This window comes from Mesocricetus auratus, unplaced genomic scaffold, assembly GCF_017639785.1.
Source record: "Mesocricetus auratus isolate SY011 unplaced genomic scaffold, BCM_Maur_2.0 Super-Scaffold_100013, whole genome shotgun sequence".
NCBI lineage: Eukaryota > Metazoa > Chordata > Mammalia > Rodentia > Cricetidae > Mesocricetus > Mesocricetus auratus.
Window position 1 is genome coordinate 20957052 of NW_024429196.1, and position 22292 is coordinate 20979343.

A 22292-nucleotide genomic window follows, 5' to 3' on the forward strand; every position below is an offset into this window, starting at 1 on the left:
ATATATGCATATACAAATATGCATATACACACAAACATATTTTTCTGTGTACATAAAGGATACATAGATATATAAGCATATGCACACATGAACATCCATCCTATATCTGTGCAATACACAGAGAGGCAGAGAGAAAAGGGGAAAATCTGCACGGTGATTATCAAAACCAGTCCCATCTTTTAGAAAGACAGATTGGTTAAACATGAAACCAGCAAATCAATTCACCTCCCTTAGAGAGATCTGCCCAACTTGGTATCCTGTGCATGAATGATTCTGGCATTTTCCACCAGTCACAATACTAAGGTGGGGTCTCAAAAGACAAGCATGCTTTTCTGGTAGACAACTGTTTTCTTGGCCTCCAAATAGCTGTGGCTACAGTCTCATGGAGAAAATTGGGGCCTATTTTGCATATTTATTTTTCCAGAGTTGGAAAATTCCCTCTCTGAGGAATTACAGTGCCTAAAGGGGTGATCCTCTCCTTTGTCTTAGGGATTCTTAGCTCTGATGACAATCTGACTGTGACAGAGCCTCTATGTGACTCTCTAGACTTGGGAGGGTGTGTGAACATGAGTACACTTCTTCCAGTATAGCCAAGGGAAGTCTTTGACTATGTAAAATCGAAGATTCCTGCCCTGTAAGGGTTTATAATCTCATATTCTTTCACTTTTTCATCAGATAATCCTCTCTCTTTCCGCATGTGTGCATGTGTGTGTGTGTGTGTTTGTGTGTGTGTGTGGTGTGTGTTCATTATAATGGTATGTACATGTGTATGTGTGTGGCACATTTGAGTGTATGGGTGGTCATGTGCATACATGACCATAAAAAGGTCAGAAAAGGACATTAGGTGTCTTCTTCAATTGCTGCCCATCTTACAGCCTTCCCACCAAAGTGCAAGCACATTGTTTCTGCTAAGCTTACAGGTCACTGAGTTCTTGGGATCCACCTGTGTCTGTGCCCCAATGCTGGGGTTACGGGTGGGTATGCAAAATATTGCCTGTTTTTTTTTAACGTGGTACTGGGTATTCAAGCGCAGGTCCTCATGCTTGTGCAGCAAGGACTCTTACCCATTGAGATCCTTCAAATAAAATTTTTAAATTCATCTCTTTATGTACAAGGTCAAATATTTGGATATAAATATTTACATCATTTAGTGCCAAGAACAAAGCCCACAGCCCCTTGAATCTGCTGTCATGGTAACAGATGCAGATTCAAGTGAGGCTGCCCATGTTACATGCATTTCAGGTTTGGAGCCTGGGTGTACAAATTAAGAAGAATTCATGTTCTGGTGGCAGTAAAAAAATGCAGTAATATCCTCCCTCAATGAGGCATGTATAACAAAGAATACATGTGAAAACAGTCATGGAAGTTGACATTCTATTATAAGTCATTGAAACGATTTTTAAAACTGACTTAGGAACAAAGGCATCCTGCAGAAACTGGCTAAGCTGCAGCCCCCTTCACGGCTCTCTTTAGATGGCTTGTGTTTAACTTTCTCAAACAATAGCATGCACAGTGCACCAGAGCCAAATCTACTATTCCATACTCTGTGTTTACACATCGGAACGTCATCGTCTCAGATTTTGATCTTGGAGATGCTTGAGCCCATTTCTTAAGAGAAAATATTCAATGAGAATTATTGTATCTTAGACTGAGAGTTCCCCCAGAACTCTGCATTGAACCACAGACTAGAAAGCAAACCGTATTGAAGGGATTAGCCTGCAAAATATTGATAGGGAAAGGGTGAAGGAAGACTCACAAAAGATGGGTGCAATGAGGAGAATCACAAATCTACATGTCACTGTAGGGAGTTATGGCTGGGGACATCCACAGCACAGGAGGGACACCCCTCCAAGTGACCCCACTTGGACAGGGAACCTGTGTGTCTATTGCCCAGTTCCAGCTCCCAGTCCTAAGTGGTTATTGCAATTCCCAGGGGTAAACCTGAGAGAAAGAATCAGACAGAAATATGACTGACAAGATAGTATGGCACCAAGTCATTTTGCTGTGAAATTCCTTTGCCCCCATTTAATTCCTCTATCATCCTCCACACAGCTCAGCAAGCTATGGTTCCTCCTCTCCCTACTTACCCTTCTCTTTTAGTATAATTAACCAATTATAGTTTGAACTGTGCATGTTTTACTCTACAGCCTTTGTTCCTCCAAAGTTCACTCTCTGTATATTCTGTAGATGTAGCCAGTGTCATTTCTAATTCTGTGTCTTTCCACCAAGAATTACCACTGTGAATTAGATGCAGACAAATAGACTACTTTGTCTGGGGGTGGGGGCAAACCACTGAGATAGTTTGTCCCCTCAAAGAGTTCAAGAGTTCACTATTGCTCTCACTCAGATCTACTTCTGACCTCGTCATGGGAATAGCATGTGAATATCTTAATATTCAGTGCATTTCTCTATAAGTTATACTGCTGGTAAACTTTCAAATTGCCTCTTAGGAGTCATTGGAAAGACTGGATTTGTCTATGTGCTATTTACTGTTACTATTATTACTGAAGACCATCAGGATAATATTTCAGTTATTTCATGTGGCATGGGCTTATTCCCCAGAAGAATACTTATTAACCACTCTCTCTGGAGAGCAGAAGGTAGTCTCAGAATGACACTCTGACTGTGCTACTTTGCAGGCAATGATCCTTGCTTCCTAGGGTTGTCCTTGGTAAGAGTGAAATAGGACAGCGTGCACAATGGGTCAGGCTTACAGCCCCCAGCTTGCACTTCTCCCCTTTGCCTTTTCTTGGGTCATCTGCCTTGAATGTAGGGAATGGGGAAAATGCTACTATGGTGAGTTTGCAAGTATGTCTGAAACAGGAGGTATTTGAAAGCCAACCGTTCATGTGCCATATTATCATTACACTGAAGCCCCACAGTCCTCCAAACTGTTCTAAGAGCCGTGTGAACTCTTCCTATTTTTATGGTTCTTCCTGTGCTGCTTCAGATTTTGAACTTAGTGCAGATAAGTCTGAGCCTCTCTTCCTAGAAATGCATGAGACAGAAGTCTTTAGGAGTCTGCTTTTCTTCTTTCCTGTTTGTGAAATATTCACATGTACAGAGATCTAGAGATGGGACCCAACTACAAACACAAAATGCATTTACATGTTTACACACCTTATACACACAGGTAATTTTATAAAAATTTTAAAAATAATTTTGTGCATAGAACAAGGTTTCTGGTGTGGAATTTTCCACTCATAGCATCATATTGGTGCCCCAAAAGTTTCAGGTTCGGAGGGCATTTCTGACCTGGGGTTTTTGGATTAGGAATGCTTGATTACTTCTAAAAATTTATGCATGTATTTTGATTTTGCTTTTTTTTTTAAAGATTTACTTGTAGGAGCATTTGGAAAAGGGAAAGTAGCTGTCTACAGGTATGTGGTTGCTGGTATGTAAATATCCATCTGTTTAAATGTATTTTCTTTACGTTGGTAGTTTTGCCTTTAAGACTACAAAGATCTATTCTACCTGTTTATCTTAAAGAATGATCCTATGTCCTTTTAAAATTCTGGGTGTATTTTTCCTTCTGTTTTGCATGTTTCCCCTATTTCTATGTATTTTCATTCTCACACTTCATGAGCAAACCTCCAGGTCCTAACAATATAGCTGACATTAACTAAGGTATTAAACTCTTAAAATCAGAAAATGACCCATGCTTTTGATGGATCTGAACTTGGACTACCTATGCTTCGGGAATCATCAATGCCCATACATGTAGGACAGAAATATGGCAGGGAGAACATGACTATTTACCCTCACTCCTACATCCAAATGTGGACACGGAGTTGGGGTTAGAACATGCCAGGAGCCATTCCCCCCAGAAGCAAGCCCTCTGCAACATTAATGCCACAGACCTGGGTTCAGAGCCTGCCCCTTCTGCAAACTAATTGTTCTGTCATTTCGGGGAAGACTCCTGTTGCAGTGCTTCTCAACCTTTCTCATGCTGCAACCCTTCAATAATACAGTTCATCATGTTGTGGGGACCCCCAGCCATAAAATTATTTTCATTGCTATGTCATAACTGTAGTTTTGCTACTGCTATGAATCATTTGGAGATAGAGGTTTGAGGGGGGGGTGTCACGACCCACAGGTTGAGAATCACTATCCTATCGCCTTCTGAGCCTCTGGTGATAAATTTTTATAGACTAGGATAACAATACTTACCTTATGAGATTACTTCTGTTCAAATGCTGAGTAACAACTGGTTAAGTAGTTAAGCTTTCTCAAAATGTTTAATGTGAATCCAGGTGTCCTAGGCATGTTATGCTAATGTGGCTAACTTCCTCAGCCCCAATATAAATGCATCATGGACTGATTTGTGCCAGAGATTCTCACTTAGGATACAGAGACTTCGAGAGCTTAAAATCCCAGCCCCTCTGAAGTTAGAGGCTTGGCCTTCTCATTTACACCACCAAGAATCCTGCTCTGTCTGCCACACTCCAAATCCACCACAGCTCTGTGCCAATCCCATATTTTCCATGAGCTGCTCCAGCCTATTGCTGGCACAGGACACAAATGCATGCCAGTCCTTGGAGACAGTCCTGTCACAGGCAGCTCTGCCAAAAGACACCCCAATGTCCATGCCAGAACCTTCTTCTCCATCCTTGAGGGGATTATCACCCCCACTTCCTCCCCTTTCTTCTCAAAGGCGATTGCCACAGCAAATCTCTTGCATGCCCAATACCATTTTATCATTGTTGTCCCCTGCCCCCAGAACTGGAGATGATACAACTTTGAAAATAAAATAATACAGTACAGATAACATCAAGAGACTGGAAAGAAATCCCAGTGACCCCCATGTTGTTATCATGAAACTGTTTAAGTAGTTTGCACAGCATTTTGCCTCTCAACATGACCCTCCCTTCTGGCTATCAGAAGAAACTTATTTAGCGTTGCATCAGTGGTCCACTTAACTCTGGAGATCTTGGATCCCAGCTAGTATCTCTTATATGAAGTTTCAAAAGCTGCTCTGCTCTCCTGCTCTATAATTTACTCTCTTGTCTTGTTACCTTCTCTAGAGTGATTCCAGTGGCATTAACATCCATTCTTTGCCTAGGATACAACTATTAGAATCACCTGAGAATGTGTTTAAAATTCCAACCCTGCTCCTTACCCAGAGGTTCTAGTTCCAATGACCATGATATGTCTGGGTGTACTGTTTGTTTGAAAGTTCCCTGAGTAATTACATTGTGCAGACAGGATTGAGAACCATTCCTCTGGGTGAAGTACAGATGTCCTGTAAACCCAGTCTCATTTGTTCTTTAATCTGCAAATCTTAGCTAGAAAATTACCAATGAAGTTGAAAAAATTGTCAATGAGCCAACAAAATTCAAAAGCCTCAAGTACTTATTATGAGTATATGTGTCTTGGAGTTGGAGAGGTGGCTTGATTCCCATATCCCATATGGGGTGGCTCCCAACTACCTATAACTCCAGTTCCAGGACATCTGATGCACTCTCTAGATTCCACAGGCAGCAGCATGTGTACATACACATACCATACACATAAATAAAAATAAAACAAATGTTTAAATAAAACATATGACTCCCCCCATATGGACATAGGGATCCAAGAAAATCATGAGCTGTATTATTATTATGACAATACAGTGAGTCCACTCCAGAAAGAAATCAGGTCAATGGATGTAACATTATTGACAGACCTCCAGAATCCTTTGTTCAGAGCTCTCTGCTCTCAGGTGGTTTAGAGGGTATCATTTGAGTGTGGTGCTCACTTGTTCATGCCAAGAGCAGAATTCCAGGTATGTTGGCAATGACCTCTAGAAGAAGAGTTCCATTCATCAGGAAAAGATTCTACTCATGCCCAACTCTCTCTCTACAGAGCAAGGCCAGTTGTAACAGTGGATGCCCAGCTCCTGCTGCACCCGATGATTATCAACCTTGAAAATAAAACTTGCCAGATTCCAGAATTCCCGACACCTGTAGCCTGGTAAGTTAGCACAGTCCCACACACATTCTAACATGGGGTTAATCTCCTAGATCTTATTTAATTTTTTAAAAACTGCAAATTTGGTTGTGGAAAGTCTGGGATAGGACCTGAGGTCATGTACACTGCATATCCAGAAAAATCTTCAAGTCCAAGACTGAGCAGCAAAAACAGAGTCTTTGCAGAGGATAGTGATGCAATGCTTAGCTCTGACTGTGGGCTTAGACAAAGGCCAGTGTTCTAACCTACAGGCTCTGAGATTTAAAAAAAGATCAAAAAATTTGGGAGATTGGCAGTTAAGCTCACTAAATGTTAGTCAATCCAAAACCACACCAAAATACCTTGACTCTTACTTTTGCATATATTGGGGATACCGCTTTTGAGATCTATTGTATCTCTCTTTTTAAAAATAAATAATCTATCCTGGGATACTTAGCTTCATGTGCTGAAAATAACAGTTTTGTAACTGGACAGAAGGTCAATGTTATTAAAAAGGAGATTCTGTTGTACACTGACCTGTTCTTATGACCATGATAATAATACAAGGATAAAAGGGACAATAGGAAACACAGCTTACCCAGCTTTTGACTTATGTCTGTCACATGAAATGCCAAAATGGAACAGGGTTATAACACATCCCAAGAAAAAATACCAGTTTGTTTGTTGGTGTGGAGGTCCCAAACATAAGAAGACATTGTGTTGGCCCATGGTACCAGGGCATTCCCTTTGGAAAATCAACAAAGGTTTTCAAGATTCACAGGGTAACTGTTCAGTTCTTGGAAATACCAGAAAAAAGAACAAGCCATCCTTGACCAAGAGAAGCTATTTCCAGCACATTGTAGCATACTGCTGATGGCCTTTTGACAGGAGTTCCCATGGGAGTGAAAGCTATGGGGGTAGGTAGAGAGTTCCAGGCTCCTGAAGAACTCCTTGCAAAACATCCTGTTGCAAGGGGTTCCCTATGTGGGAAGGGCTGTCCTTTCCTTTAACTGCCTTTGAAAGTAGTTGGGAAATGCCCCGAGCAAACTTTAAAAATGTTTCAAACCATAAAATAGTATAATGAAAACCTGATCTGAGAGAATATGTGAAATAGCCAGCATTTCCCCCATTGCCTGGCATGATTAAATGAACACTAAATGAGCTGTGAGTGCCATTTGGCTGTTAGCATTAAAACTCTAATACTCTCCAAAGAGCCCTCTGTTCACACCTTCAAAGCCATCTGTTTCCACACTGCATTCTGTTAGGCAAGATGGCAGCACTCCAGTATAGAAAGTGTTTATTTTGAAATAAATGCTTTTTTCCTAAAGAGTCTTAGTTTTGGGGATTGAAAAAAAAAGAGGTTGAAGTCTTTTTCAAAAGAGTATAGGACTATTTACTATTGTGCAGGAAAATAATTTTAATCTTTGAAAATATGCATACATGCATAGAATGTATCTTGCTCATATATCCACCCCTCACTCCATTCCCAAATGCCCCCAGGACCCTCATCATACCCTCCTCACAACTTAATGTACTCCTTTTGTAGTTATTTATTTAACCCTGAGTCCAGTCAGTGCTGCTGATATAGGCATGAGCGTGGATGCTGTTATCCATAGGGCACTGGAAACCCACCAATGTTCACACTGCTGAGGGAAATCTACTGTCATCCAGGCTGCCATCAACTGCCAATAGCCTCTCAGCTAATGCCTTTCTTTATGCCAGTCACCTCCTTGTTGATTGGAGTCACATTACTAATATAAAATGTACTTTGTTCTATTCACATTTTTCACACTATTGTTGCTTAATTCTATCCTATTACTGTTACTTAATTCTATTGTATCCTTTTCTGAAGATAATTTTTGAGTGCAAAAGTTTTCATGTGTTTCAGAGTACTGAAATACAAAGTTGGGGATGGGGGTGTATCTCAGTGGTAGAGTGCCCTGTGTTCTATCTTCGGAACCCCAACCAACCAACCAGACAGAAGACAGGAAACGAACAGCTTACCCATGTAGACTGTTTCATGCAGTTTACCCAGAGTGCTTGACAAGCATCTTCGCTGTGACATTGGGCTGATTTGGCATGAGCTTGCACTGTAGATGAACCCTTTTGCAAACTCACAAATCATTTCACACTTCTTTCCATATGGATTTTTGTGTTTTTCAGTCGGCTGTCTGGTTTTACAAAATATCTGCTGTTGGCATTGCTCAGTTAGAAAAAGAGAAGTGAAATAAATTCAGCATAATAAATATTAAGATAATTGGTTACTAATGAGAAAAACTACTGATTTTTTCTATTTTATAAACAAAGCATACTACATCTCCAATCTGAGAAAAGAGGTTTTTCAGATATGAATAACATTGTATAAAATCATATATTTTTCATCATTAGAGTTGAATTGATAGTGGGCCAAAGAGATGGGTTAACTGGTAAAGGAACTTGCCACATAAGCCTCAAGACCAGAGTTCAATCTCCAGAACCCAAGCAGAGGTGGAAGGAAAATCAATTCTACATAATTGTCCTCTGATTTCCACATGAGCTCCATGGCATGTGTGCTCCCCAACACGCATGCATCAAGGACATACATGGAAAATAATAAATAAATTAGAAAGAGTGATTATTTGTCTTGTATTTCCATTGTTGCTTTGTGAATGTGCGTGGTCTTTGTGAGATATGTGTGTGTGTGTGTGTGTGTGTGCATGCACATGTGCACATGTGTACATACAGGTTTGTAGAGGCCACAGGTTGGTATCAGGTATCTTTCTTAATCAATCTCCATCTTAGTTTTGAGACAGGGTCTCTCATTGAACCTCAGTCTCATTAATTAGGCTACTCTGGCTGGCCAAAAGCCCTAGAGCAGTGGTTCTCAACCTTTTTAATGCTGTGACCCTTTATTATAGTTCCTCATGTTGTAGTGACTCCCAACCACAACATTATTTTCATTGCTACTTCATAACTGTAGTTTTGCTACTGCTATGAATCATAATGTAAATATCTAATATTTATGCAGGATATCTGACAGGAGACCTCTGTAGAAGGGTCATTTGATCTTGACCCGTAGGTTAAGAACCACTGCCCTAGAGTCACCTGTCTTTGTACCTCTTCCCCACCCCTAAACCCAGCCCTGGGAAGACTGCTGTTGGGCATGAGGGGTTCACTTGGATGTTGGTGATCCAAATCCAGATTGTTCATGCTTGTTCAGCAAGCACTGAACCAACCGAGCATCTCCTATATCTGGCTTTGTATTTTGAAATCAGATTTCACATTTATCTCACTTCTCATCATACACAGCCATGAGCAGAGTTACACCACAAGCTCATTATTCATTGGTTCATGGGGGCAGGCAAATAGTGTGAGAATCATGTTGTATACATCCTGCCTTCTGTGTATAGAAGCCTGTCTGCTGATAGTTTCATTTGGATATACACAATGAGAACGCTCAGTTGTTTTCATGTAGTTTTTGTTTGGCTTTGTTTTATTTTTTTCAATAAAAAATGTTGAGACTAATGGGCTTTTCCAACTTTGAACATAAATAATAGCTCGAAATTATATTTCAAATTAAGTCACATTTTATAGTTTTGCCTGATTATGTCTTGAGCTGAGAATGGACTAGTTCTTCACTATATATCTATAGATATTGATAACACTTTTCTGTATTTAGAATGGATATGGTCATCCACTGTTGTAGAATTTTTTTAAATTTAGAACAGAACTATGGAAAAACTGCCACTTTGAGAAGGTATTTTAACTAGAGCCATCTTAAACTGGCAGGTTCAAGTTGAAATGCTACTATCAATAATTTAGCAGGCTATAGCAGTCATAATAAATTTGAATGAAAAAAGTTAAAGTCATCCAATTGTTAATGATGTTGAAGCAACAAAAATGGAGAACTAAGAAAGAAATACAAATGTACTCTGACATAATTTATAAACTAAGATAAAGCCTTCAGGTGACAGTATCATTGTCAAATTCCTTCTTTCCAAAAACTCAACATCTGTCTTCATAGCTACAACTTTTTTATGAAATCTATATTGCTTTATGTATAGAAAAGCAATTACTATATGTAAATTCATTTTATTTGTAACATACTGATAATTTTGCTATAAATTTAGATTTAGAGTAAAACTTAGGTCAGTGGACAGTGGTAACACATACCAAGTGCTTATGGAAAAGCTGGGCATGAAAAACAAATCCATGTCAGAAAATTTAAAGATGTAATTTCCTACCCACCTTCCGTGAATAATTCTAACTGAAGGAGAAGTGGGCTGCATTTGTGATTTCTCTGGGGAAGTGGTATAAACACTTGTAATAGCACAGACATCTCAGGAAACTTTTGGTTAAATGGTGTGTGGCGAGAATTTCTTACCCTGAAGGGGGACACTGACTGAGGTCATGGAGACAGATGAATCCCAGATGTGACACCTTTTTGTTACGTTTGACACAGGAAGCTGACGTCCAATTAAAGCGTGATTGGAGAGTATTTACTTCTTTTGAATTCCATAGAAATACTCTGCTATACTAGAATTTTCTTGGTAAAATCCTTAAGACTGTCACTAAATCGTCTATTGTCTTGCATCTTTACTTTCTTAGCAATGCACACAGGCCCTGACAACAATCCTGGCTGTCAGACTATTTCAGGAAGGAGGGGAGAATACCTGAGACAGCTGGGTGGAGACAGTGGAGATCTCTCATCCAGTCTATGGCCATAGCCCAGGGCAAGTTCAGGTCACGGGACAATCACCACACACATTCTGTGAATGGTGGTTAGTGCATGCTGAAGGCAAAATTACAAAGTGTCTTGAGTTGTCAAGGCCTTTACACCCACAGCTGTGTGTACACTCTGCTCAAGTCAGCCCTTTTAGCTTTCTCTCCCACCTCTTCTCTCCCTCCACCTTCATCGTTACCTCACTCCTTGCAAGATGCCTGGTTCCAGTCTCGCCCCAGCAGTGTGGCTGACTGATATTAAGATCAGTGTGTTGTTCCATGATTAAGATTAAATCCGCGGGCCTTACCATGACTTCAAGGCCCTGTTCGCCCCCTATCAACTGAACCAGTCAACCTCAGCTTGCCGGGAGCTTTAACCCACTGAAAAGTCTTCAGTTGCCTCAAGTGGAGCCATGTTTTTTTGCTGTTGTCCATGCTTTTCCATAACATTTCCCCACTGTGTTGACCAATTCTTAAGTTCATCGCTCAAGGAAAATCTTCATATGTATTCATTACATAAAGACAGTGGGGCTTTATTAACCAATTGATTAAATCTCTATCAGTATTTTCAAGGATTTGCCTATCTATGCAAAGCTCATTGTTGTCAATTGTACTAGTGTTGTGTCAAGCTGGTGTGTGTGTGTGTGGTGTGTACATAAGCACATGTGTATGTGTATATAATTAAACATATAGAAGGAAATGGTATGTTCATTTTTTCTGGAAGGAGGGGAAGGAAGATTTCTCTCTCAGAATCAGAACTCTATTAACCAGCAAATTACTAATTACTGTTTTCCCACAGCTTTTCTTTAAGAGTCTGTGCATCTATAGCAGGCCAGAGCATTTCAAATACAATAGGTGAGCAATTGTTTTTTTTATTTTTAATGCTATCCTATGCAAAGAAAACATGACATATTTCTCAGTGAAGACAATAGAAAACTAAAGGATCCTTTATTAAAATTCAAATTTCTGTTGTACATTTGAAAACTTTCTAATTAATACTTCTTTAAATGTGGGCATTAGCTACAAAAAAACATAATTGTTAGAAAAGTGATGTTTTATATATATGTATATATGTATATATTTATATATTTATAAAACATGGGCTGGGGAGATAGCTTGGTTGTAAAGTGCTTGCTGTGCAAGCATGAAGACCTAAATTTGGATCCTTGGTGCTACATAAAAGCCAAATAAGGCAGAGTGTCATCTGAGTGCTGGAGAGGTAGAGACAGGCATTCCCTAGCCCTCACTGACCAGCCATTCTAGTCCAACTGCTGAGCTCCATGCTCAGTGAGAGACCCCGGCTCAAAACATAAATGGATGGGAGGAATCAAGTAAGACACTCAGTGTCAACCTCTGGCTTCCACTTGCACACATACTCACAGATACACAAACATGCACATATAAACACATGTGCACACACATACACCACACATGCATGCAAAGCCACAAAACGGTTACATAGTGGACAATATTGTTTTAACTATTCCTTCAGCTTATGTATCATTTGATCCAGCCATGAAGGGGAAAAGCTTTCCTGAGTAAGCCGCTTGTAATGAATCCCTGCCCAACCGCTCTGTGTTCCCGGTTCCCAGTGTTTTTCTTCCTGTGACTTTGTTTACCCTTTCTTTGTCCTCTAGCTCTGGCCGCCGAGGTGCAGCTAGATTTCCTGAAGCAAAAAGGAGCCATTAAGCGGACGCTCTTCCTCCACAACCACCAGTCCCACCTCACCTTTCCCTTTGTGATAAAGCAGCAGAAATCCCTCCACTGCCAGGACTTTCTCGTTTACCTTCGAGTAAGTTTTCTAGAAACCACTTCTGGGGCATCTCACATTCAAACCCAAATTGCAGCCATTCCTATCTAATTGACCATCACACGTGCCACAGACCTCCCATCTGTCTACTTCATTTTCCCGGGAGGAAACCCTAGTTTAAGGTTGAATACTTCTTGCTGACCCTGACTTCAACTAACCCAGTGATTTGTTGCTATTAATTTCTAAGGCTCCTTTTCTTTTTTGCTTTGAACAAAATCTTGATAACAGCACTTAACTCAGGTGACTTTCATTTCTAGCTGCCTCCCCTCTCCCATACATAAAGGTCCAACACAATTTATTTGATTGTTTTTAATCCTGTGTGAGTATGTCCTGTTAGATTTTTATCAGGATGCATTTAGAGATGGCTTGGGAAAATATTTAGAAAACCAAACATTCATTAAAAATAATTTGTAATTGTGTTTATTTAAGTGATTTTTTGTTTTTTTTTTTACAAATTATCATGAAATTTAAAATTCATATTATCTGGGACCCAATTATCCACTGCCATGCTGCCAGTTGTTAGATGGTGGTCAGTAGTCCCGTTTCTTCTCATCCCATCAGGGACTTAGCTAATGGAGAATCCTAGTGAGGACCAAAGATTCACAACTACACTTGAGAATGAGAAGCCTTGGCTGGTACACTGGAGGGCAGGATGCTAGTTGCATGCTTACAGCTCACTGCTCTCTCCTCACTCCAGGAGGCCTTCTGTTTCTTTATCCAAGGCATCTTCAAAGGTGCTGAAGGTAGTTTTGAACTTCATGAACTGACTTAAAGAAATAACAAAAGGGAACAAGAAGTAAGAGTAAAATGTTGTCTGCCTCTGAACCCAAGAGAACCTTCTGGTAACTTTACCAAAACAAAACAAAACAAAAATCCTAACTCTGAATGCTCTCTGGCATTTATGGTGTATGTTTTACTGGGTGAATTGAACTATGCTGTGTCAGGTGGGGAGGATGGGCTACCTGAGGATTTCCTCTAGAGCAGTGGTTTTCAACCTTCCTGATGCTGTGACCCTTTAATAGAGTTCCTAATGTTGTGGTGACCCCAACCTTAAAATTATTTTTGTTGCTATTTCATAACTGTAATTTTACTAATGTTATGAATCATAATGTAAATACCTGATGTGCAGGATATCTGATATTCGACCCCTGTGAAAGGGTCATTCAACTCTCTAAAGGTCATGACTAAAGGTGTGGTGACCCACAGGTTGAGAAACATTGCTCTAGAATACCCCAGAGAAGCCTTGGTTGTAGGTGATTTCATCAACATTATTTCTGTTGGCTACTGCATACCACACATGTGAGCACCCAATTCAGCCTGTTACAGTGAATGTTGTCATTCACTAATGCTACTGGGATCCAGTGTTGCCTGATTGTCACACACTAACATCTTGTAGTCATTTCATGGGCTTGAGTTGGTGATTATTTTCCCTAGGATGAAACTGAATTCCGAGATAAATTATCTCCAATCAACATTAGCCTGAACTACAGTTTGGATGATTCCATCTTTAAAGATGGCTTGGAGGTGAAACCAATTTTGAACCACTACAGGGACAATGTAGTTACTGAGCAGGTAAGACCTTAGTGTAAAAGTCTGAAGGCATTTTTGCTACTATTCTCTGGAGAGAGTTGTTCCTGTGACCTGAAGATGAATGCTGGTCCCTTTTATTTCCATCTGTGCTCAGAGGTATATAGCCTTAGGGACATGTTCCTAGCATGTTTCCTCATTTCGATTTTGGAAACCTTTACCTTTCTGCAACCAAGATTTAATTTGTTCAAGGATAGTGACAATGGAAGCAAAATAGGCAGTAATCCTAAGAACAGTGCCAGTTATCATCATCTACAGACATTTCAGCACAAACTGGAACTGGGCTATGAAATAAGGCTCTGTCGAGAGGTCACTTAATATCACGGTGTATGTAGTTGGGCAGGCCCCTGTGCAGTGAAACAAAAGTGTTGGTTTCGTTGGTAGAACCCTTTGGAATCTTCTCGGTTTCTTTCTGATGCCCCACTTGCTCAACACAGGCTCACATCCTGGTGGACTGTGGAGAAGACAATCTGTGTGTTCCCGACTTGAAGCTGTCAGCCAGACCGTAAGTCTAAATAAATAAACGTGTGCATCGCACCTGGTGGTCCATGGGTGTTTACTTAGAGCTTCTTTTGAGAAACTATATTCTTCCAAGAACTGGGGGTAGGGGAGGGTGAGAGAGTGATGCATGAAATTCTTGAGAGTGGTCACATTTTGGATTTGCCTCTGATCTGGTCCGTCCTCTGTCACTGGTGTCAAGTGACACACCCTGAGATCTTGCCTGGACCATTTCATCTTTCAGCAGTAGTTGTGGGGGGCGGGTGGCAAAAGCTTTTTTTTGTTGAAAGTAAACTCATCTGTGGTGTGGCTCAAGTTATATTTACGAAGCTCAGTCAAGTGAGGAAGGGTTCAGACAAGCCAGTTCAGTCCACACCTTAACCAAACTTGTTTTTGTAGCACCCCATGACTCAAAGACCTCCTTAAAACTGTCAAAACAAAATTAATTTTAATTTACTTGAGGGAGGACTTAAAAGACACACTGGGGAGTCGAGCAGAAAGTGTCAGAGAGTCAAATGAGAATCAAAGAGCTTCACAGCTGCCAGTAATGGGGAGCCCTGACTCCAGAGCTGGTAATTGCACTGTTATGTTGTGGCAAGAAATAGGAGTAGGGGTACTCCTCTCTCCCAGGAACTCCTGCACTGCCAGAGTTTGGAATCCGTGCGGTAATCTCTCAAGGGGACTTGCCCCAATGTTCACAATTTACTAAGTGTCAAAAGCAATAGCATTGAGTGGAAGAGGCATTTCTAAATATTGGTTTCATTTGGAGTTCAAAGTGAACAAAATTTCCTTAAAATACTTCAGAACCCTCTATCAGTCATTTGAGATCCTATTTCGCCTGCCTGTTTTCCCCTCTTTGAATCCATGTTGCCGTGTGTCCTCTCTCTATTAACTGTCTAAACACGCCTTCTTTCTTTCTCTACAGCTCTCTCTCCCTAATGTGTGTTCTCAGAGATATGAAGGAGTTGGGAGCTCTTCATTCTGGCTCCGAAGTCAAATGTTAAGTTTGCAGGAGTTTTGTTAGCCGACTGATCAGTGTGTTGATAGCTTCAAATTTGTCACAGTGGGAGGACACAACCCTGGAATCTACAAATGATATGTATTGGTTTTATTTTTTAGAACAAATTTTTAAATAGCTGCTTGCACATCATTGAACATTTTTCCACCTTCCCCATTCAGAAATTGTTCTCTTAAATCTTCCTACCTGTCCTTCTTGACCAGCTATCTTTTTTCTCACTCCTGGCCTTACATTTGATATTTTCTTTGTTTCCTCCTAAATCATTACCTTTTTTTCTTGGTTTGTTCATTTGTTTGTTTGGAGACAGACTGTTGCTATGCAGTCCAATAGTTCAGGATGGCCTCAAACTCCCAGTTCTCCCACCCCCAACTCCTGAGTGCTTAGATTACAGGCACACATTATTTAAATTTCTAAAATAGATTCATGAAGCCAGTGACGTTGAGTTGCACACCCACTCATTTTCAACTGTTCCTAGAGACAAGCATCAGATAATTATCGGGGATGAAAATCACCTTATGCTCATAATAAATGCAAGAAACGACGGAGAAGGAGCCTACGAAGCTGAACTCTTCGTCATGATCCCCGAAGAAGCGGATTATGTTGGGACTGAGCGGAACAACAAGGTAAGGCTTGACTCCAAGTAAATATTAAGTCTGACCAACAAGGCTGAGTCTTTCTGCTCAGGAGATCAGGATGGTGCCTTCTTTTGTCAGCTCATAGCAGCAGTGAGCCAGGGAGGAGATGGGCTATGAAGTATTTTGCCACAGTACAAAGACCAGCCAGCCAAAGACCAGGAGCTGAAGCAAGGCAAAGAAAAGAGCAGCCAAAGAGGCAGAGAAATGACTCATTTCCCAGGCTAACCCCCACTCCCCACTGGCTTTGCAAGCCTTGTTTTGTGTTCCTTTAAGTTCCAAGCAGAACACGGGAGGCCTGGTTTTTATTACTGGTGATGGAAGACGAGCCACCCAGTCCTGCTGAGCACTGATAACAGCCTGAACAGGAACTGCAAGGGAAACAAGCACATTTGTCTTTCTTCTGAGTCCACATTTTCAGGACTGTGACCAGAGAAGGGCCTGTTTCTCCTTGGTGTGTCGGTCCCCAGCATCGCTGTTTATTGAAATGGCACCATTGCTATTTATGGCCTTCCAGATCATTACCAGAACATGACTCTTCCCATTCAGTGTGCCCTGGGAACCTGAAGTATTCTTAATCACTTTGTCTGGAAAAATATTCTAAATAGATCAGTGGGACACACATGTAATCCCAGCAGCCAGGAGGCTGGGGCAAATGGATCCATGAGTTGAAGCCCTGCCTGAGCTACATATCAGCTAACAAAAAAGACCAAAACAAATAAGTAAGCAAACAACCCCAAAACACTGTTACAAATGGTTGATAGATTGACAGGTTCTGCATTTCAGGAATATGTGAGACATTCAATTAAGGGCAGAGACTAAGTTTCACATTCTTTCACAGGAATAGGAATAGCACATGCTCTCCATAAATGCTTGCTGATGGATTTATGTAACTATAATTTATTACGTGTCTACCAGTTTCCCAAGACCACATTCTCTAAGGGGCTTTCACATTCTAATGATTGAGCAATGTCATGGAAAGTAGCCCATCTGAAGTAATGTGATTGTAAGTGCTTTTAAAAAGCTATAGAAAGAGCTCGGTGTGTATGTGTATCCCTATAACCTAGCACTTGGGAGGGAGAGGGTGAAGGATCACAAGCTCAAGGCCAGCCTATACTGGCTTTCAGAGGAAAGAAGTGGGAAAAGAAAGAAGGAAGCAAGGAAGGAAGGAAGGAGAAAAGGAAGGGGAGGAAGAAGAGAAGGGATGAAAAGAAGGAAAGGAAAAAGAAAAAATGGAGGGTAAAAAATTTCTCTATTTACATGTCTTGTTTTAGTTGAGTTATTTTCTCAAAAAAATTGAACCAAACAGCAATCAAGTATCTTTGACACTTAAAAGCATTATGCTTTTATATTGAAGAAAGCGATTAAAAAGTATCCACACTTGCCAGGTTGTGTACCAAGTCCTCAAGAGAGTGATTTAAAACAGTGATGGGGAAGTGTTCAGATCCATCCATGAGCAGGGATGACAGTTAGAGGGAGAGTCTCCCTGCTCTCCTCAAGAGCATTCACAGTTGTCATGGCATTTTTCCCTCCTCCACTGCAACCATCAGCATCCTTTGGTATTCTGATTTCTCCAAGGAATGACCTAACATCGTTCCATTTTCTCCTTCCTCTAGTTATGATGCCTTTATGCTTGTTTCTCTGTTAAAGTTATTTCGGTATCTAAAAAGCAGAGTGCAGCACTCATCCAACATATTCCTGGTGTTCAGTGGCCGTTTTGAATTGAAAATGCCATCTCATAATAACACCTCTGCAAGCAAGGAGCACAAAAGAGAAGAAAGGCTGAAGAGATGGGTCAGGGACTAAGATCACTAACTGCTCTTACAGAAGACCTGGTTCAGATCCCACCAACCCTGCTGAGCACTCATAGCCACCTGGAACTCCAGCTCCAGGTGACCTGACAGCCTCTTCTCACTTACACACACACACACACACACACACACACACACACACACACACACACACACGAGAGAGAGAGAGAGAGAGAGAGAGAGAGAGAGAGAGAGAGAGAGAGAGAGAGAGCATGCATACAAGCACACACATTAAAAATATATCTCTTAAAAAGAGAGAGCAGAAGCATGGCACCTACAAATGCTTACATGAAAATTATATATAAGCAAACATAAACATGTAACTTAAATGTGTTTTTGTAAACATTTCTGGGTTCCCCTCAAATTTTTGTTTTTATTTCCTACACATAATCTCAGAGACCCTTGACTTTGTTTCTAAAAAGCATCTGTTTTAAAATTTCTTTTACTAGTTTGCTGTTCATTTCTTTGGAGAGCCCTTATCACCATATCTTTGACTATAAACATTGTAACAAGCGTTATCCATAATCACAACTGAAAGCTAACCTAGCCTTTTGTTAACCCTCTATCAATGGTTCTTGGGCAGAGACTTTCTCCACACCCTCCATGTCTAAACTGACCTGATTTCTTTTGTTTTTTAAGGAGTTTGAAGTTTGGGACTTCTAAATCTAAACTCAGCATAGAAATTTTTATATAAAAGCTTGCCTCATACGGAAAATATAGTAGGTATTCCCTGGTAGTCAGTTTTGATGTTGTGTCTTGGAAACTTTCATCTTCTAGAAAACTGGAATTGAAAACCCTATCTACATACATTGTTACTGTAGTCACCTGTATGATCAAATCTACCACTTTAACCATTGTGTGTATACATGAGTATGGTATATGAATGTGTGCATATGTTTTGCACATGCACTCACTCATATACAGGTATGTGGTAGATGTGTCAAATGTAGTGCATACTCGTGTGTGTGTGTGTGTGTGTGTGTGTGTGTGTGTCTAGAGTGTCTAGAGGCTGATATCAGGATGTCCTCTTTAGTCACTTCTTCACCTTAGTTGTTTCAGGCAATTTATCTCTGTCACTAAACCTGCATCTAGCTGCAGTGGCCAGACTAAGTGGCCTGTGAGCCCGTGGTAACCACTGGTTTTCACCCACACACCAGTGCTGGGATTACAAACGCATGCTGAGGTGCTTGGCTCTGATGTACACACTGGAAACCTAGACTCAGGTCATCACATCTGTGTAGCAAATGCTTTATTGTACTGAGCCACCTACCTAGACCAGCTTAACCATGTTTAATGGGAAAATAGCAGCAGCATTGCATGCACATTGTTGTGTGACCATCACCACCATTGAACTCCAGAACTTGCCACTGTCCAAAGCTGAAGCTCTGTATCCATGCAAAATAAAATAATTCTCTACTGCTTCCCCTCTCCACTAGACAATTTCCTAATCTATGTCTCTGTGGATTTTGCTATTCTAGACACCTCATTTACATACCCACTCAAATCCCTCCCAACCTTTGCCATCTCTACAACAAGACTTCACTCTCCCACATCCTCATGGCTCATTTTCGGTCTCAGAGAGTGGTATCTACAACCACCTGGTATCTGCAGCTTAAAATCAACCCCAAATCTGCCTAGTCCTCATCCTTCTCTCCAAGTACTGAAATCACCACTGCCTTCTTCCAGGCTGACACAGCTTAGACCAGGATATTAACTGTCTCCTCTTCCATCTCCCCATCTTTTCCCCCACCCTCCTCTTCCATCTCCCCATTTCCTGCTTCAGCCTCCTCTTCCATCTCCCCATCTCCCCCTCCAGCCTCCTCTTCCATCTCCCCTCCCCAAGCCTCTCTGATGCACAGAAACCATCATGCTAACAAGCAAGACTGACTGTGTTAGTTTCTGTCTTGAAGCCTTCATGCATTCTCCACTGCTTTCTGGGTAAGACTCAGATCCTTCAAAGGGCTAATCCTTCATGCTCTTCCTTCTCCCTGTGACTCAAGCCTCCCTATTAGTTGCTGTTTCATTCACCCCTGTGACCTAAATTCCCACTGGAGTGAATTTCTATTCAGTTCATGCCTCCAATGTGATCTTTCCCCTGACACACTGGCTCTAAAACTTCACCCTCTGTAGCAGCCTTACTTCTTTATGCTTATCCTTCATGTCTTCACAATGGTTAAAGCCGACTAATAACTGCAGGTGGCTAACATGAAGGTCACCAGCATGTACTGCACAGTTGACATGGTCTGGATACTGCTCTGAGCTCTTGCTTGCATTGAATTTGCCGGATCATGATATTGACCTTATAGAGAAGAATCAAATTTGTTCTGGAGTTCATAGCTAAGGATACTTGATCGGTGTGCTCAAATTACTTGGCTGTTGCATTGCAGAGCCAATCAGATCTCATCTGTTTTGAAGTACCAATAAGCCCTTTCCCCATTAGCTTAGTGAGATTCTACCCCTTCTAGGATGCCCTCTTCTTTGATAGCTTAAATATGTATGCATACCTTCCTTAAATCCTATTTACTGTCTAACCAAAACAAAACAACAACAACAAAAAACTGAACTCTTCTGTGACTGCATTTCTGCTGCTTGCTACAATTCATCTGCTAGAATTGTTACCATGATTAGAAATTCAGTAAGGACGTGGGGTCTCATTTACCTGGTAAAATAGCCGACCCAAGACAAATATTTTCAGTGAATGAGTAAGGCAGTGAATAATGCTCGAAGAGCTATAAATGGATTAGAACAAAAAAATGTCCCTGGAACCACTGAGAAAAACAATCTAGAAATGTTTAGAAAAAACAATTGGTTTCTTTTTTCATCAGAGAGAGAGAGAGAGAAGAAATAAATATTAAAACAGGAAAGAGGGGATGTAGGAGGGAAAGTGTTTCAGTTGATGTCAAAGAACTGTTTGTGGAAAGGTGGGAAAATGTGCGTGTGGGGACTGACAAGATGGCTGAGCAGTCAAGAGCACTTGTTGCTCTTGCTGAGGAACTGGCCTTGGTTCCCAGCACCCACATGCTAACTTGAAGCTAACCATAGCTCCAGTTCCAGCGGATCCAATGCCACCTTCTGGCCTCTTTGGGTATGTAAGGCACATACATATAGGTAAAATACTCATAACACACAAAATACATATTTTTAATTTAAAAAGTGCATGTGACCTTCTACTTTCAAGCAAGCCAAACATACAACTATAAAAACTAAATCCTTGAGTTATATCCAGGGGAAACATGGATACTTTCAAAGGGCCTTTTAAGTTCATTTTGCTTTCATGATTAATAACTCTTAGTTACCAGTTCTAAAGAAGAATACATGATAAACCTACGTTTGAGTAAAGAGATTACGAGCTCTGGAGAGATGTGTGATAGTTACCACACCCTCTGCAGGTATTTATAAAGAACTTGTGTCACTCAGCTCTTTCCCACTAACCAGATTGTGCATGTCTACCTGGGTGATGCTCACAGTGGGCATCCCTTTGCCATCTCTTTAAGGGACAGTGGGTGAGCTGCTTCTGTCCTGTTCAGCTGCTTTGTGCAAACTCTGCTCAAGACACTGAGACCTGAGATGGGCTTGCTTCCAGAAGCCCTGATGCCCTAATACTTACAGTCTCAAATGTGTTGACTGTAGCATTCCTCATGTAGAGACTAGAGGTTTTTTTTCCTTTGTTTTGGTGAGGATTTGGGGGGAGGGTAGTGTCCCTAAAGTAGAAAGGAATAGGGAAACATTTCTAAAGCTTTTCCTTGAAAACCTTATATTGTTTCCTTAAATAAAATCCCAGCAGCACTAACACATGAATAAGGGACCATCACCTTAGGAACGTTCATCTACTGACTTTTTAGAAGTTCCCCAAAGGGTACTCCAATGTGAAAGCCGTCCATATATTATCTTTGGGGATGAAGGTGACAGGCCACAATTCGATGACTTGGAATGACTTAGAGTGAAATGATGGAGTAATGTAACAAGTTGTCAAATACACCATCAGGTTTTGAGAGATGGAAAGAGAATTCAGTGGAAAGTGAAGGTGGATTTCCAGGCCATTGGCTTCAGTGTGAAGACAGCTGGGCTTAGGAAAGCTGCAAAGCAAGCTCTCTGAGCCCCTTCTCATCAGCCCAACCTTGAGAGTTACTCAGAGGAAACAAGAACTGCCTCAAGCTGGAGTACTCACAGATTCTAATCGGGGTCGGGTGTAGAGAGGGGCAGAAACGGGAAGAACCAGTTAGACACAAACCATAAACTTAATCAGAGGACATGGGAGTGCAGTGCAGGTGAGGACAATTGAAAGCAATGTGTACATAGCACAT

At 41.0% G+C, this 22292-nt stretch overlaps 1 protein-coding gene across 1 annotated transcript in view; it reads left to right on the top strand.

Annotated features, from left to right (window-relative positions):
- Window positions 1-22292, top strand: part of Itga8 (integrin subunit alpha 8) — a 174543-nt gene that overhangs the window by 82902 nt on the left and 69349 nt on the right. The window contains exons 14-20 of the mRNA XM_040755473.1: window positions 3335-3380; window positions 5848-5955; window positions 11432-11487; window positions 12270-12424; window positions 13877-14014; window positions 14467-14534; window positions 16021-16168. Of these exons, the coding sequence (XP_040611407.1) occupies window positions 3335-3380; window positions 5848-5955; window positions 11432-11487; window positions 12270-12424; window positions 13877-14014; window positions 14467-14534; window positions 16021-16168 (719 nt within the window). The remainder of the gene's footprint in view (window positions 1-3334; window positions 3381-5847; window positions 5956-11431; window positions 11488-12269; window positions 12425-13876; window positions 14015-14466; window positions 14535-16020; window positions 16169-22292) is intronic.